Below are 17846 nucleotides of genomic sequence, written 5' to 3'. Positions count from 1 at the left end.
TTATTAATTATAAAGGGGGGAAAATTGCAAAGGAAAAAATTAACAGACAGTACATAGCTCCTTTCTGGAAATGTACTATTCTCAGTCCTTACAGAGAGAGTGAGGTTGAATTCTGAGAAGGTAATTTGGAAGCATTCAGATATCACTTCCCTCAAACACTAAAATATAGCTGGCTAGCAGAAAAGACACATCTATTACATAGCTTTATTTACTTGCTGGTTAAATTAGCATTTTATTTTATTCCATAAACATCATGATCATTTTTCTATGTTCTATGCAGACATTTCAATTTCAGGAACAGTTTGGACCTCCAGATCTTTTGTTCTTAATGAGTCTGTTTCTAATGATCCTTTAAATGGTTGGTATAAGCAGATTATGACACTCACATTGCATGAAGAGATTAATTACGTTGTATAATTCATTTCTAATAATCAGAAAATGGATCATCTGGTTTAAATTAGCCTTGCATGATCCTGCCTTCTAAATTCTCATAAACTTAACTAATCAGAGAGGGTGCCAGGCCCAGGATCCTGTGTTGTCTTTTCAATCAATGACCAACCATGGAGTGCCTCTCCATGGACGGGCCAAGCTTTGTGCTGAGGTAGCAAGATGAACCATCTGTATTACCCCGGCTTTCGAAGAGTTTATAATTTATTGAGGGAGAGTGCTGCTTCATTTTTGTCTTGAAGCAAAAAGACCCTTTTGAGTCCAAAACACCTAAATCTTGGGATGATATCTGGAATTCTGAACAATTTTAGCACAGTAATTTGATTTAAGCCATTATTTTGCATCAGCCAGAGGTGAGAGGCTATGATAAAGAGAAGAATTCTGAGCAGGAGGGCAGAGTAAGAAAATGGACTCTTTAGGATACCCTTCCGGATTGTTATTTTCCCAGGGCTACCTTAACAAATTATCACACACGTGGTAGCTTACAACAACAGAAATTGGGTCTTTCACAGTTCTGGAGGGCAGGAGTCTGAAATCAAGGTGTCAGCAGAGCCGTCCACCCTCTGGAGGTTCAAGGGGAGAATCCATTGTTTGCTTCTTTCCACCTTCGGTGGCTGTCAGCATTCCTTGGCTTGTGGCTGCAACCTGCTAATCTCTGCCTTTGTGTTCACATTGCCTCCTCTGTGTCTTCTTCTCTGTCTGTCTCAAATCTCTTCTGTCTTTCTAAGGACACTTGTCATTTGGTTTATCACCCAGATGATACAGGATCTCCTCATCTCAAGATCCTTAATTACATCTGCAGAGACCCTTTTGCCCAATCAGGTAACATTCGTAAGTATCTGGGATTAGAGCATAGACATATCTTTTTTAGGGTCACTGTTCAATCCACTAGTTATTTGCAGTATATTTTCAATAGTTTTATGAAAAATATCTTAAGAATCTTATATACATTATAGGTGCTGAGTATGTCCCCTGAAACAATAGTAACTTTGAGCTACTCTGTTATTTAGCCACTCCACTTGCATGGATAATTAAAAATTCATTTTATATCCACTAATTGCGTGTTTTAATTTCATTTGGCATCTGCACCTTTTGCAACTATTATACACATTGCTATTATATCACATGTTAAACTCTGGGAATTTATATTTCTTAGACCAGTTATAAGTGTGCTCTATTTCTTCCCAAACTGTGACAAAACTAGCTGGAAACAACAACTGTTTCTATGCCACATTTGTGAAAATGACACTGAAACGCTGGGATTTTCCTTAGCATTTCAGATCACATATGTGCTATCTGGTCACGGGGAAAGAGAAGAGAAGCCACAAAGAGTATTACAGGACAACATCTGCTTTCTGACCGGGCACGTAAGGAGCTTGAAAATTTCCCCTCCTGCCCATGCAACGAGCCAACAGCTGAACAAGCTCAAGTCAGCAACTCTTCTTAGATCCGTCGGAGAATTGAGGTCACAGGGCAAACTGCTGCCCCCAAGATTGCAGAGACAGACAGGTGGCTACAGACAGCCACACATCCCAGAGCAGGAAGCTGTGAACAGAAACCTCCACGGGACCCAGTGCCAATGTAGGGGAACGTAACCTGTGCTTGATGAATTGCTGGAGGCTCAGTGTGGACGAGCCTGAGAGATAAAAACTCCAGAGGGACCTTGTTTTTTTTTCTTATTTTTTAATTTTTTCTTTTTTCAGGGTATGGGGTGCAGGGCAGTGTCTGAGAGACCTAGTTTTATGGGGGCCCCACACTTTGTGAGTTTGACTTCTGGGAGCCCCAGGAGGCTCTTGCAGTGAAGACCAGAGGACAACCCCCCTCCTGCTCCGGCAGGGAGGGAGGAAAAGGAACCATTATAGAATAGCCAGAGCATTCTGTCCCTAACCAAGTCTGCCCCCTCAAGAGAAATTATTTCTCCAGAGCCTAACAGATGGGATGTTGCAGAGCCTGATCGTCCTGGGGGAAGGGGAAATACCCAACTCCAGCTGCCCACAGTCTTCTCGTCTCTCCTAAGGGGAGAATGGTCAGGAGACGGGAGGAGAATGAAAGTCACCGCCAAGGGGCACATGCTCACTTGAAGCCTGAGACCTAATCACGGGACAGTGGAATGCTCCAACACATCCCGGGCTTCTGCCTAATAACAGGCAAATACTACTGAAAGAACTTCACCTCTCAGACCTTATTCAAGAAGTCTCTTAAACTGTAGCCTCTGACACCTATAGCTACCACATCACCCACAGCGAATAAATGCAACCCATCCCCTGGCCACTAGCCACGTAAACAGAAAACCTCAAAATGAGGTTTCACTCAGTCACACACACAAACACACAAGTCGGCCCTCTGTATCCGTCGTTTCTGCATCTGTGGATTCAACCAACCACAGATGAAAACTATTTGGAGAAAAAAGCATCTCTACTGAACATGTATAGACTTTTATTTTGTCATTATTCCCTAACAAACAGTATAATAACTATTTACATGACATTTACATTGTATTAGGTATTATAAGTTGTCCAGAGATGATTTAAAATGTGTAGGAAGATGAGCACAGGTTATAGGCAAATAGTGTACCACTTCATGTTAGGGACTTGAGCATCATAGATTTTGGTATCCACTGGGGGTCTTGGAACCAATCCTCCATGAGTACCTAGGGACAACTTTATACACACACACACACACACACACACCCACATACACATGTATATGTACATAAAAGACAATTTTTAAAAGGGCATGATATGTATGTTCTGTTTTATCTGCTTTTACATTCAAAACCTAACAGCTTTCTATGTATAAAGACACATATTTAAAAGTTTTAAAGGTGCACCTTAATTTTACCTGAAGTTTTAAACTTTAAATGTCACTTTTTGCTTTGCTGTTTCATGAAATGATGGGAATTTAGAGAGGTGCAAATGAGAATTAAACAATCTTCTCACAAGGAATATTATAGAAGCCACCATAGCACAAGATTGACTCCTTTAGTGAGCTCCTCTGGGACTTCAAGCAGCAGCAGGAATATAATTGAAATCCCCATTTTCAGTCAAAATGGTCTACTAAAGCCAAACATGAGAATTTTCCAAATAGGAAAATCTATTGCATAAACTGGTAGAATTTTACTAAGACAATGTACGTGTCATAGGGTCCAGGGAAAATGGAGCAGAGAGAGAAGTTGAAATTCCATATGCCAAGCCTGGCGATTACCCTTCTCCAAACAGAGGGGAGTTTTGAGGGCCCACATCCTCCTCTCATCCCTGGCCACTAGGAGTCCCAGGAATGGGTGGGACCAGTGTTACTTCCCATCTGCCTTTTTCCCCAGCAGGTCTCTGGGAGAGCTGACCTCTCCATGCCCTTCTGCTCTTGTTAGCCATTAGAACAAGCAAGGGCTGTGGCTTGGGTGTTGCCAGCCACATTCTTTAAAATGTGAGCAAAACAAAAGAGAAGCCCACACCCTAAAATCTGTCCCAAGAACTGGCCATTGCTTCTTCCTCTTGGTTCCACCTTTTTTCTCAAATGCAGCAAGAGAAGGGCCATTATGGGAAGAGCTGCCGTTTTTAATGGCGGTTGAGGGGGCCAGGATGGGGTAAGCGTAGACAGCAATCTCCAAAACAAAGCCCTCTTATGCTTTACAGAGAAGCTGACTTGTTAAAATAATGTTTACTGTAGAAAATGTGGAAAACATAGACAGAAAGGAAAATACAAATGAGCTGTGATCCCAGCTCTGTTACCATTTTAGTGTACCCCAGTCCAATGTTTTCTATGCACATTTACTCCTATAAAATTAACAAAAAATGAGATCATAGTGGACAAATATTTTTATAACCTGCCTTTTTCACTTAAAACATCAGAAACATCTTTTCATGTCATTAAATGTGATTTAACATTTATGTTTTACCTTTTCACTTTAATTTTTAAGAGGTACTCTGTTACAACATTACATCTCTGTTTTGTTTTATTTGAGCCTTAATACCTATTTTTATTGGATGAAGCTGCTGTAGCAGCAGCAGCAGGAGCTCAGGTTTCTCTTTTATATAATGAAGGCTCTTTTCTCCAGCCATCTCCGCGAAGCCAGTGCCATGCATTTCGCTTAATTCATATTATTCATGCTGAAGACACTTGCTTGTTCCGATGCCTACTGCTAATGGGCACATTTGGTACGGTGCACATTTGTAAAATGTTGCAAAGAGCAGGCTGTACACTTGTTTGGTGAGTCACTGTTGATGAAGGGAAAACCACCTTCTAGATCTTTCAGTGAAATCTGAGCCTTTTTGCCGAGTAATGAGACAGTGGATCAGCATGGGTTACTTTTGTTGTAGTTTTCCTGCAAGATATTTTTTGAGGTATTCAAAAAACAGCTTTTGATAAGCTCGCCCCCATAGTGCACTGAAAAATGAAAATCATGGTCAGAAATATGAGACAAATATTGTTCACTTGAACTACTAGCTTATTTTTCACTTGGGCTGGCCTTCTCTTCCTCACTCAAAAAAACCTGCCTAGCAATTATTTTCTCCTTATATGAGGCCTGCAAATGGGCCTCATCGCTAGGAACTTAAACCATTAGTACTGAGCTCAAAGATATTATAGAGTCAGTACACCACAAGTAGATTAAGCCGGTGGTTTCTAACATTTTTGGCACCAGGGACCAGTTTCACGTAAGACAAGTTTTTCATGGACATGGGGTGGGGTATGATGGTTTGGGGATGATTCAAGCGCATGACATTTATTGTGCAGTCAAACCTCTCTGCTAATGATAATCTGTATTTGCAGCTGCTCCCCAGTGCTAGCATCACCACCTCAGCTCCACCTCAGATCATCAGGGATTAGATTCTCATAAGGAGGATGCAACCTAGATCCCTCACATGCGCAGTTTACAGTAGGGTTTGTGCTCCTATGAGAATCTAGTGCAGCTGCTGATCCGACAAGAGGCAGAGCTTTTGAGGTGATGTGAGTAATGGGGAGCGGCTGTAAATACAGATGAAGCTACCTTGTTCACCCCTCTGCTCATCCTCTGCCATTCGCCCGGTTCCTAACAGGCCATGGACTGGTACTGAGGTTGGAGACAGTAGCATTAAGTGACTGCATTTGTTAATATAAAACAAAACATTCTACTTTTGTCAATGATGTAAATGGCATTTGTCTTTGATGTTGCTTTGTTGATTTTCTTTTCTCCTCAGGCACTTGGTTTTTATGAAACTCCCTTCCGGGGCCCTTATTTTCTCTTTTATTTGCCCCATTGGATTTGCTCAGAGGTTCTTTGGACCGTGCCCTTTCTGGTGGTGTTCAAATGCCCTCTTGCCCTGTTGCTGCTCCGTGCCCCTCTTCCAGCCCTCTCTGTCTAGCCTCATGCCTTTCTTTCCTTCCCTTCTTCACTCTATTACTCCCTTCCCCATCTCCCGCCCTCTCTGCCCTCTTTCTGCCTTTCTCTCCCGGTGACTCATCTATCTGCCTCAGCCTTCGCCTTCTCTTCTGCACAGCCGGCCCAGGTCCTGGGAGCCGGGGTGCAGGCGGGAGAGCATCAGCAGATTTGACGTCAGCAGAGTGGGATGTTTTCCCTGCTGCGGGGGCCTGGTGTCACCACTCCTGCCTAGAGCCCTTCAGAGTAAGCAGCAGGCAAATGTCAACCTCTGTCTGATTCTCTGGCTCTGGCCCTATTTGTGCCACCTGCTTTTGGTTTTAGGCTTGAATGAGTATGTCCTGTCCAAGGGGTGCAACATGGCTAGTCCAAATTGAGAGATGCCATCCGTGTGAAAGAGACACTGGGTTTTAAAGTCTTAACATGGAAAAAAAAAAACCCACAATATAAAGCATCTCATTCATTTTTAAAAGATTGATTACATGTGGAAATAATGTTTTGGCTATATTGGGTTAAACGAAATATATGACTAAAATACCTTCACTTGTTCTTTATTACTTTTTAAAATATAGGTACCAGAAAATTTTAAATTGCACATGTGGCTCCCAGTTGCAGCTCTTAGTGTCATCCATTGGGCAGCACACGCACAGGTCTGTGAACCGCTGCTCAGAGCTTGCAGTTTTCCAGCTGCTGGGGGCTTAGAGCTTTCTTCTGAGGCCATTCAGACTTCCTTGTTCTTATTTACTTTTGCTTCTTAGCAATGGGAATAGTATGGCTTAAAGACAAGAATATCTGCACTTCTACCAATTTACCCAAATTAATTTAAAAGGAAGGAAAATGATCAGCAGCTACATCTTGTTTGTGATTAGATTTTAGTCTGTAATGATATCCAGATTTTGAAAGTGAGCCTCAGCCTCTCCTTTGTTTTCTTTTTGTTTTTTGTTTTCTTTTGGAGACAGAGTCTTGCTCTGTTGTGCTTGCATCATCATAGCTCACAGAAACCACAAACTCCTGTGCTCAGGCGATCCTCTTGCCTCAGCCTCCTGAGTAGCTGGGACTACAGGCTCGTGAGCCACCATGTCTGGCTAACTTTTCTATTTTTAGTAGAGATGGGGGTTTCACACTTGCTCAGGGTGGTCTCAATCTGCTGGCCTCAAGCAATCTTCCCGCCTTGGCCTCCCAGAGTGCTAGGATTACAGGCTTTAGCCACCTCACCTGGCCCCTTTTTTTGAGTTTCCCATAATACTTGGGATTAGGCCATCAGATGCCTACCATGACCCCAGCCTCTGCTGATGGGTGGGTCCCTGTACCCCATGTGATCTTGTCTAGGTCCCCTCCTCACTTCTTCCAGAGCTGCTTACACCTGACTCCAGGACAACCCAGAGGTGGACCCATGACCACAAGTGTGAAAAGGTGAGCTGGGCTAATCAGCATGTTGTTCTTTGGAATCTGCACTGGAAATAGGGAAGGAATAAGGCTGTTGTGGGAGATTGTGGGAGGTGAAGATGAAAAGATGCCAAGAGGAGCAGGAGGGACCGTGTGTGGTCATGGCCAGCCAATGTCACAGGGAAGAAGTTGTGAGGAGGTCTGTTCTGTGTGCAGGGAAACCCATCTATGAAGAAACACGTATCATGGACAGATGAGTGGTAGCATCAGCAAGAAATACATGTGGGCCAGGTGCTGTGGCTCCTGTCTGTAATCCCAGCACTTTGGGAGAATGAGGTGGGAGGATCACTTGAGCCCAGGAGTTTGAGACCAGCCAGGGCAACATAGTGAGACCCCATCCTTACAAAAAATAGAGAGAAAAAAGAAAAAGCACAGATGAAGGTCGGCTGCATTATGCTAATGCAGGTTGCTTTAGGGGAGACCCTTGAATTGATTCTACTGTAGATCTGAATTTTTCTTCTTGTGGCCTAGCTTTACAGAGATTCCTTCCTTTTAGAAGCTGGGTTGTTCAATCTCTCCTGGGTTCCTGCATATGGAGAACATTATCATGAATTTCCTTTATTCAGAGTACTTGAGTGGCTCTCTGTTTCTTATAAATCAAGGAGTCTAAAGAAAACACTACCTTCATTTTGGATAAATTTTAGAATTAATGTCTTTTTTCCCCTAAAATGCTTTTGAATTTTAGGTATATTCCAGCCCTTTCTCCCTCTCATCTCCTTTCTGTTGGGTCCACACAGAATTTTTTTCTTTTTGGTGAGACATGGTCTCACTGTGTCACTCAGATTAGAGTGCAGTGGCATCATCACAGCTCACTGCAACCTCCAACTCCCAGGCTCAAGGTATCCTCCTGCCTCAGCCTGCTGAATAGCTGGGACTACAGGTGCATGCCACCACACCCAGCTAATTCTTTTTTTTTTTTTTTATTTTGCCCAGGTTGGTCTTGAACTCCTGGACTCAAGTGGTCCTCCCACCTTGGCCTCTTATAGTGCTGGGATTACAGGTGTGAGCCACTATGCTTGGCCAACACAGAGTTTTAATCAACCCATTTTAACCCTATGTTTTGTTTTGTTGTTTTTTTACTACTGAAAACATTTCGTTGACTGGTACTAAATCATATAATTTAATATTACTCTTTAAAATGATTAAATTTTTATTTGCTTTTGTGTATATTAAAAGGAAGACAATCCCTTAATTTGTCACTGAACATAATTGCAATTCTTGCCAAGCAGGTTGAAAAATCTCCTTTGTAGTTCAAAATTGATGCTAATTAGTGAGCAGAGCTTTGCTGTAAAATGTATAAGAACTTACTACAAAGAATTTAAAAACAACTTATCTTTATTTCTGCCACCATTGTTATTGGGCAAGAAGAACATTTTCCTTGATCTAATTTTCAACTGATTATAGACCTTTCTGAGAAAGTGTCAGATTCTTCTTATAAGGGCACTAATCCCATGGTGGGGGCCCCACCTTCATGACCTCATCTAAACCTATTTCCTAAAGGCCCCCATCTCCAAATACCGTCACTTTGGGAATTAGGGCTTCAACATATGCATTGCTTTTTGCGGGGGAGGGCACAATCCTGTCCATAAGTAGGCAAGAAAGGCAAATTATAGTCTTAGTATCACTTTTTCATAGCATACTCATAAGAAAAAATGTACTTTTTAATGCAAGTTTTATTTTTGTGACTTGATACTTATCAAGTTAGCAAATGATTCAGAAAGCAGTCTTGAAATATGTGAAAAGGATAGTAATAACTGTATTTCTTATCTCACATTTATAATTAAAATATATCAAAGTCTCATTTTATTTTTTACTCTAGTCACTCAGTGATTAAACAAATGTTTACTAAGTTCTTACTGGGTGCTAGGCACTGTGTCCATGCTTTTTATGAATTAATTTTTATTTAAAAAAATAACAGTGTGGGGGTCCCAGGCCTGGAGATCAGGGATTTTTTTGTCCACCCCATTTCTAAGTCCTACCTCTTTCCATGGCTTACGTGATAAGACTTTAGAGAGTCATTTTAGAATAATCCAAAGAAAACATTTTCAGTTGCCAAACCAAGGCACTGCCAGCGAGTGTGGAGGCAGATTCAAGAGCTCTTTAGGAGATAAAATCGGCAGGATTAGAACACCAGACAGGGTGGGGTTAGGGAGAGAGGGGGGCGTTTGGGTTGATTTTTAGGGTTCAGCATTTATCATATTGTAATTTTTTGCTTACTTTGCTGTCCCACTAGATTTTATTATAAGCAGAGATCACGCCTTACTCCCAAGGCATCCCCTTCATGCCTAGCATCTTACCTACCAATAATTATATATTGAATGGATGAATGAAAGCAATTGTTTCTATAATGGTTTCAGAATCTTGAATTTCCCTTAATGTTTTTATATTTCTTATTGACTTGCAAGAATACCATAATGGTAAATGAGATAATTTCTCTACAGTACTGTAAGATCTTTGGAGAAACGCTTCATTAGGCCAAGGCTCATCCGCAGATATCAAATGAAACTGTGAGCTAAAATTTACCATTTTCCTTGAGTTTCACCTAGGAAGTTGTTGGGTGGGAAATTTGAGCCAACTGGAAACAGTGTGTACAATTTTGCACAATGTCTGACAAGTAGAAGGCACATGGTAAAGCTTTATTAAGTGAGATGATGAAATAATTAGTTAAGACCTCTGTTTTTTTGGCCACTACACTTCTGACAGTACCCCTTTTAGAAAAGGATAAAAAACAAAAACATATATATTCAATATTGCATGTAAATTATTAGTTCCTTGTTGTTGATGAAGTGCAAAGCATTTCTCTTCAAGTCTCATCACTGGTGTGTTAGTGGGTTTTTGCTACAGTAACAAGCACCCCTCCCTGTAAAAATCTCAGTGGCTAACAATTATTTTTCTTTTCTTTTCTTTTACTGAGACAAGATCTTACTCTGTCATCTGGGCTAGAGTACATGGGCATCAGCATGGGTCACTGCAACCTCAAATTTCTGGGGTCATGCAAGTCTCCAGCCTCAGTCTCCTGAGTAGCTGGGACTATAGGCATGCACCATCACACCCTGCTAATTATTTTATTTTTTGTAGAGATTGAGGTCTTACTCTTGCTCAGGCTGGTCTCAAACTCCTGGACTCAAATGATCTTCCCGCCTCAGCCTCCCGGAGTGCTGGGATTACAACAGTTATTTCTTCTTCCCATCATGGATCTTATCATGGTTCTGCTGGGCTTGGCATGGCTTACTGAACTTAATTGGGTTCTGCTGTCTAGACAGGTCTTCTCATTCTTGGACAAAAGTCAAAGCAGCAGCCACTCTCTGGGGTATGCCCTTCTCAAGGCCAAGGGCCAAAGCTCAGAGGGGTGGGAGAACAGGGGCAAATTATGCAAGTGCATTTGAAGCTTCTGCTCTGACACAACATATATCATGTCCACTCACATTCCCTTGGCCAAAGGAAGTCACAAGGTCAAGCTCAGGGTCACTGCAGTGGGAAAAGACACTCTGCCCACTGGAAGTGTGCCAGGGTACAAGGGGAAAAAAATTGTGAACAAATACATTACTTCAGCCACAAATTGTGGTGAATTGTTTGTCAAAGGCATTATTTAGCTTTTTGTAATATTAATTTCTCTTTAAAACTTTTGATTTGGAGTTTAATTTATATAGCCTGAGTAATAAAGGCCTTCAATAGATTCTGTATAATTAGACCCCAGAAGGAGAAAGTAAATAGATTTGGAATTTTAGCTAAAGAAAAAATTTAACTTTATAAATATTTTTATGAGGGTGATGATGCTCAGGTTTTTTAATACCTGTTCGTGTCCCTGCCAGCAGAAAAGGATTTAAATTAAAGCAGAGATGTTGGGTTATAGTTACCATAAGGAAGGAGTTCTTGACCAGTCAAGTGCAAAAGACATGGAAAGGCAAAAGGTCTTTCTTGTAGACAATTAAATCATTTGTCTGCTTGAAGGAGGAAGGCTGGGCCAGAGGACAGGTTTCTGCCAATTCTCTGTTTACAGTACTTTGAATTTGGAAATAAAGAAGTCCTTTTCAGACAGATGGGTATTAAAATTCTTTGTACATCAGTAAAATGGCATGAAGTAACTCAGACGCTGGTTTGATGCAGAAAATGAAAAGAGACAGACAGATATGAGAGGAAAATATATAACAGAATTCATTGCTTCTTCAGAAAATAACACATCAATTCTAGTTTTAATGTATTTTTTTAATTCATATTTTCTTTCCATACACATTTAATTAGTACCTACTTTGTGTCAGGCATCGTGATAAGCACTGGTTTGGTAAGAGAGTACACAACTTAACAGTTAAAAAATATGATATAATCAGCTATGAATGTCACATATCATCAGCATTTTTTCTTCAGAATTTTATGCTTACAATTTAAAGAGAATAAGATATTTCAACCACATTTTATGATTTACAGTTATGAAAATCTAGATGTTGAAAAAATTACCGCCTTTCAGGTGATCATATGAATACATCCTCCCCACCCCTGGCATTTTTAATAAGTTGAGGTGTTTTTAAAGGGCAACTGATTTTTCTGACAGAAAATTCTCATTTTAGCTGCTTTTGAGGTGGGCTTGTGAACATAGCAAGCAGTGGGTTAGAAAGCTGTGGCATTTGGGGACTACTTTTTAAGACATTACCTCTTCTGAAAAGTCAAACAGCACAGCATTTTCTGAATATGTTAATCAGTTCAGTTTGCCTAAGAGGCTCAGAAATCAATAGTTTTTTCACGAAAAGCTGCAGCTATGATTTTTTTTTTAATGACAGAAATATTTGTCAGGGTAGTAGCAGTTGCTATGTGGCATTATTGAGCCTTAATCTGTGTGCTAGCAACGGAATGTGTTTGCTTCTCGGTTATACCCAATTTATAATAATCCTGGCTGCCTCCTATGCTGTGCTTAGCGTGGGCCAGGCAGGCTGAAGCTCTTCAGAACTGCTGACTCATTTAATCCTCACCGTAGGAGGGTAGGAGCTGTTTTGTAGCTTCACCCCCATTTTGTAGATTACAAAATTGAGGCACAGAACCGCTAAGAATTTGCACAAGATCCCATGACAAGAAGATGGTGGGGTCGGGCTTTGAACCCAGGCAGTGTAGCTGCATTTTGCTGCCTCTCATAAAGTGAGTCCAATAAACTGACATCTTATTCAAGACGAAAAATCCCGATTCCTGTTCCGTTTGGTTTGATTCTTCTCTGAGCCTTCAGAGTGATTTTCTGGCTCTTCTGGTTTGGACCGTGAGTTTGTAATTGCTTCTCTTAAAGCAGATGAAGAACTTTTTGCAGATCATTGTGGTGCTTAACTGCAAAACAAGACAGTGTATACACACACACACATTTCAGACAAGTCAACGAAGGCTGTTTATCAAGAAAGGCTCGATTCGGGCCTAAAGTGACCAGTCGTTCTGCAAGGACAGGTATAGAAAGTGCAGGCGTTGGGAGCCAGTGAGAGCAAGCTTTTTCCCCCTCCAGGGTGCAAGCCTTCTGCCCGCAGGCTGGCGGGGTACGCGTCCTCACGGAAGGGGCCCCTGGGAGCGGGCGCGGCACAGGCCCCGGCGACGCGGGGACCCGAGTCTCCGGGTTCCCCGCGGTCTCGGCTCCCGGGACCCAGCGCGTTACTGCGCGGCAGGAACAGTTTCCGCCCTGGGGTGGGCTCTGCGAGGGGCGTTGGTGCGACGCTGTCCCCAATCCCCCGGGGCTGGAAGAAGAGGGTGGGCGCACTCCGGCCCCGATCTCCCCGCGACCTTTGGGTGCCAGGGCCAGAAGCCTGGGGGCGGGAGTGGGGGGGGGAGGAGATCTCGGCTGAGGTAAAAGAGGCGGGAGGGAGTGCGCGGGTTGCGCCCCCTCTGGTGTCAGTCACCCCCACCCCTTTACCGCCCGCACCTCGCTCCCTCCGGGCCGCCGCCCCCCTGAGCGCCCCGGGCTGCAGCGGCGGGGACGCCAGGCTCGCTACCCGGCCGCACGGTGGCCGCCCGCGGCGGTGTGGCGAGCTTGCCGGGTCCCCGCGCGCCCCGCCTCCCCGGTGCCCGACGTGCTCGCTCACTGCCACTCGGTCGGGGCGCGCCGGTGGGTTTGGCCTGCGCGGCGGCGGCGGCAGCGGCGGCGGCGAGGCGGGGAGCGAGTGAGCGCGAGGGGCGGGCGCCAGTGTCTGAGTGAGTCACCCGTACCTGGAGAGCGGGCGACGCAGAGCCAGCGGCGCGGAGCGCGAGCCAGACCCGAGCCCGAGCGCCGCCGGAGAGCCCAGGAGCGCGGCCGCCCCGGGCGCCAGGCCCCGCCGCGCCCCCGCCTCCTCCCGGGCGCCGCGCTGCCGGCCCGCTCGCCCCGGCCCCGGCCCCGGCCCGCGCCGACTCCAGCCCGGGCGCCCGGCCACCCGCAGCCCTCCCGCCTGCCCGGAGGCGGTGCGGGGCTCGCCGGGGGATGTCACAGCGGCTCCTCGGAGCCCCCAGCCGCCGCCGCAGCAGCCGCCGCCCCCGGGAACCGCGACAATGAACCCCCAGTGCGCCCGCTGCGGAAAAGTCGTGTATCCCACAGAGAAAGTCAACTGCCTGGATAAGGTGAGCGAGGGGGCGCCGGGCCAGCCCGGACCTGCCGGGCGCCGGGCTGCACCTGTTCTAGAAGTTTTGGCACCTGGGCTGGAAGGAGAGGAGTGGGTCGGTGTGTGCGTGTGTCTTGGCAAGGGGAGGGGGCGCGAGCGAGGACGCCCGCGGGAGGGTCGGAGACCCGCACTATGCGACTGCGATGTTGGAACCGGGAAAGGCTTTTGTCGGGGTGCGGGGCTGCGCGGCTTCAGCGGAGCCGCTGCGGAGGGCGCGCGGCAGAGCGCGGCCCGGGGCCCCGGGGGACCAGGCTGGGCGCCTGGGGGGCACTTCGGCGAGCCGCACCCACTCCCACCTCCACTCGTACCCCGCACCCACCGCCCCCAGATCCGCCCGGATCCCCACCTCCCCCGGCCCCAGCGCCTCCGGTGACCGAGGCGAGGGGGAGAGGCACATAGTAATTAATATGTCATGGGGCGGCCGCCGCCGCATTGCTAAGAATAATCCCCGCCGAGAGCCCAAGCTCAGAGCGGCGAGCCGGACCCACGGGTGCCTAATCCATCCGGTCCCTCCTGCTCTGCCCCCTGCCCTGCCCGGGTGTGGTTGGGGACGAGCAGCATGGGGAGAGACCTGGGCGCGATCCTGATCCCCGCTGACAATTGAAACCAGCCGGTGGCGTCCCCGTGAAATTTGCGTTTGATGGTACAAATGCTCCATTGGAGCAAGCTGTCATCTCGACAGTCATCCCGGACAGAGTCCACCTTCCTGCAGTTGAGTGGAAGCTGGGCAGGGACGGGGGCCAGGGGTACTTAACAGCCCTCCTCTGGCACCCTCGGGTTGCCTGACTTCTGGAGAACGCAGGTTTACGGAGATCCTACAAACACTGCGTTTAGGCGCTTTGAACTGGACTCCCTTTGGTTGTGATGGCACTCCGTGGGGCCCATTTCTCCTTTAACCAGCTCAGAATTCCTTTCTGGCAGCTCATAGAAGTGCTATATGGACAGAGCCCTGGTAGTTCTTCTATAGTGAGTCTCTATGTTGTGATGGGAATTAATGTAAAATTCAATTTTAATAGCTGCCTGCTTTATTTGCTTAACTGAAAGTAGGTAAACACATCGACCATTTTCTACCATCATTTTGTTGTAGTGTTTCAACTACTAGGACTGAGATGGACTGAAAAGCCTTCCTTCTGTGCCCATCTTGGCAAAAACTGGCACTGTACTGAAATTTTAAATATTTATTTTTTGCAGTATTGGCATAAAGGATGTTTCCATTGCGAGGTCTGCAAGATGGCTCTCAACATGAACAACTACAAAGGCTATGAAAAGAAGCCCTATTGTAATGCGTGAGTATTGTCAACATGCTTGCCAGGTGTGGCACAGCCTCAGAGCATGAGAGCCAGTGGCTCTGCCTGTTCTGAAGAATTGACTCACTGTGTCACCCAGGTGTGGTAGTGGGCAATTACCTGTTTATGCCACAGACTCTGAGGCCATGTACTTTGTTGAAGGGCACTATATGTATGTCTTTCTAATGTCTTAGGGTAATTTGTGTGTCTTCAACCAGATTAGGTTTTGAGGTTCACAGTGTCACAGAGTTAGGGACATTTATTAGAAGCTGCAGAACTTACCTGCTGAGAATGTGTGGGCTCTGAAGTGCATGTCAGGTAGGTTTCCATTTTAATCATATGTCAATTTCCATTTTAATCATAGGATGCTGCCATACTGCAATTTTTTTTATCTGAACCTAGTTGCTAGGGAGAGAAGTCTTGCTCATTTGGTCTTAGCTGCGACCATGGCAGAGATCCTGGGGCTTAAACAGGGAAACAAAGAATTGAGACTTGGGTGTTCCTGGCTGGTTAGTAGTAGGTCTGTAGACCTATTGCAGTAGACTGGGTACTTCTGGCTGGTTAGTACTGTAGTAGGTGGGGCTTGAAGAAGGTGAGCTTTCTTTGGAAGGCTTTTCTGTAGGCATGCTTCTAGCCTGCAGTAGCAATTAGCTAGCATTTATATAGTGCTTACCATGTGCCAAGCCCTCCTCCAAGCACTTGATGCATACTGACTCCTTTAATCTTTACAATGACCCTACAAGTTAGGGGGCACTAATGTTACTTCCATTTGACAGATAGAGATATTGAGGCATTGAGCCCCCTCAGGAAGGGGCTCAGATCACTCCTGGAGGCTGCAGGTGGTTCATCATTGGCCAGTACTTCCAGATGTCTACTTTGCTGCCCCTAGGCCTGTGTTTCTCTACTCCTATGAGCATCCTCCCACCCTGGACTGTTTTCAACTGGCGGCTCTTGCCCCTAGATGTTGAGCCTTGTTCTTTCCGCTCCCTGGTGGAGCTGGCTTGGTCTGGAGGCAAAAGAGGGACCTTTGGGTCCCCTGGCCTTCTGCTTGGAATATTGCCAGAAATTCATCTTCCCTAGAGTTTCTGAAGTAGGTTCATTCAGTTCTCCCAGAGACGGAGGGCCCGAGGTTAATTCATGCTTTATCACATACTGGGAGTGTGTTATCTCAGACAGTAAATTTTTGGTAAACAAATGTAATGTGCTCATACCTCTCTGGCAATGAAATTTAAAAAAAATCCATCTGAAGACTTTTTAAAAATTGTGTTTCCTGTAGGTCCTAGCTTAGTGCTTACAGGTAGAGATCAGAAACTTTTCAGGAAATCAGAAAATGGGGACATTGAACAGACTTTCTTGGATAAGTTTGGGAAATATCTGTAGACTTCACTTAACTGATGTTTTCAACCCTTCTCTCTACCACGGCTCCATTTGGGATAACATGAAGCAAAAATGAGGTTTCAGTGTCATAATTTCCTGCTTACCTTCCAGAGAGCTATAAATGACTGGTTAAGATCAAAGGCAGGTGGCGGTAAGGAGAAGGAAAGGGCCCCCTACAACCCATAAACGGGCTAATTGTTCTTTGGTTAAAGGAAAGTGAACCCTTCTTCCTGTAACTGTTTCAGCCACAGCCCGATTCCATCAGGCTTTATGGGCCACATCAGAATTCAGGATTCTTTACAGCTATGGGGCACGGAGTTTAACCCAAGTGATAACAATGCCTTGGGGTGCCCCTGGTGGGTCTGGAGGGGTTGGGAGGAAAAGAGGAAAGAGATAAAGAAAAGGAGAAGAGAATGACAATTGTAACAACAACAACAGATAGGCAGAGAATTGAATGAGGGAGAAAAATGATAAAACATACAAGGACAGAAAAAGGTGCAACTGTAGTGGATTTGTTGATTGCATGGGGCTACTTGAAAATTCAGTGTCAGCTGTTTAGTTTAAGTTCAATCTAATTAAAGAATATGAGAGTCTGCAGCAAGTCATGGGGCGTCAGGAAGAGCTGGTTTGCACTCTGACTTGATAGTGAACTAGTGCCCAGATGGGTTGAGGTTTGGACCCCCCTAAGAAAAGGATTCTAAGTAGAAAATATCTGCTGTATTGTTTCATAGGTCTTTGTCTTATTTTTAATGCTCTTGGCATATCTATGTTGAATATTTATAGATTTTCTCGCTAAAATCTCTCATATGACTCCAGTACTTCATTATTAGCTGTACTTTGAATTTTGCGGGTAGCACCTCAGGTTTTTGCTTAATATTGAACCTGGTAGTCTACTTTATTGAGCAGATAAATGGAAGATAGGAGTTCATCCTTCGTAGGTGAATTAGTAGAGAGAGTTGATGTTTTTCATTTGTTTAATTTAGCTTGAAGTTCTTATCACAGCTCGATATGCTACCTCTAGAAAATGGAGTCTGGCTAAGTCGTGGGTTCTGTTGGCTGTGAGGGATCCAGGGCCGAAGGCCCATGTCATTTCCAGCCCAGATTTTTCTAAGGGTACGTGTTGCCATGTAAACCGGCTGGTCAGCGTGGATGACTCTCTAGGAACCCTGACACATCTGCTCCAATTCAGGGGGTGTATGTCAATCAGCCATTCCCTGTGGTTGTGGCCAGAGGGCTGCCGTAATTTCTCTGGGTCAATGGTGGAAAATTGATTCTCTAATGTATACTACTACCAGAAAATGAAACCTTGACTGTCCATGTAAAGCAATATTTTATCTG

The 17846-nt window shown here is 45.0% G+C and overlaps 1 protein-coding gene across 2 annotated transcripts in view; it reads left to right on the top strand.

The window, feature by feature from the left end:
- Positions 1 to 13326: 13326 nt before the first annotated feature.
- Positions 13327 to 17846, top strand: part of NEBL (nebulette) — a 326459-nt gene continuing 321939 nt past the window's right edge. The window contains exons 1-2 of one of the 2 annotated variants that reach the window (XM_045534540.1): positions 13327 to 13804; positions 15037 to 15131. In XM_045534540.1, coding sequence (XP_045390496.1) covers positions 13736 to 13804; positions 15037 to 15131 — 164 coding nt within the window. In that variant the 5' untranslated portion in view covers positions 13327 to 13735. The remainder of the gene's footprint in view (positions 13805 to 15036; positions 15132 to 17846) is intronic. The other variant, XM_045534548.1, reaches the window with a different exon arrangement.

This window comes from Lemur catta, chromosome 1 (genome assembly GCF_020740605.2).
Source record: "Lemur catta isolate mLemCat1 chromosome 1, mLemCat1.pri, whole genome shotgun sequence".
NCBI classification, from domain to species: Eukaryota; Metazoa; Chordata; class Mammalia; order Primates; family Lemuridae; genus Lemur; species Lemur catta.
Note: the sequence above shows the minus strand (reverse complement) of the source record. Positions and strands in the feature narration are given on the sequence as shown.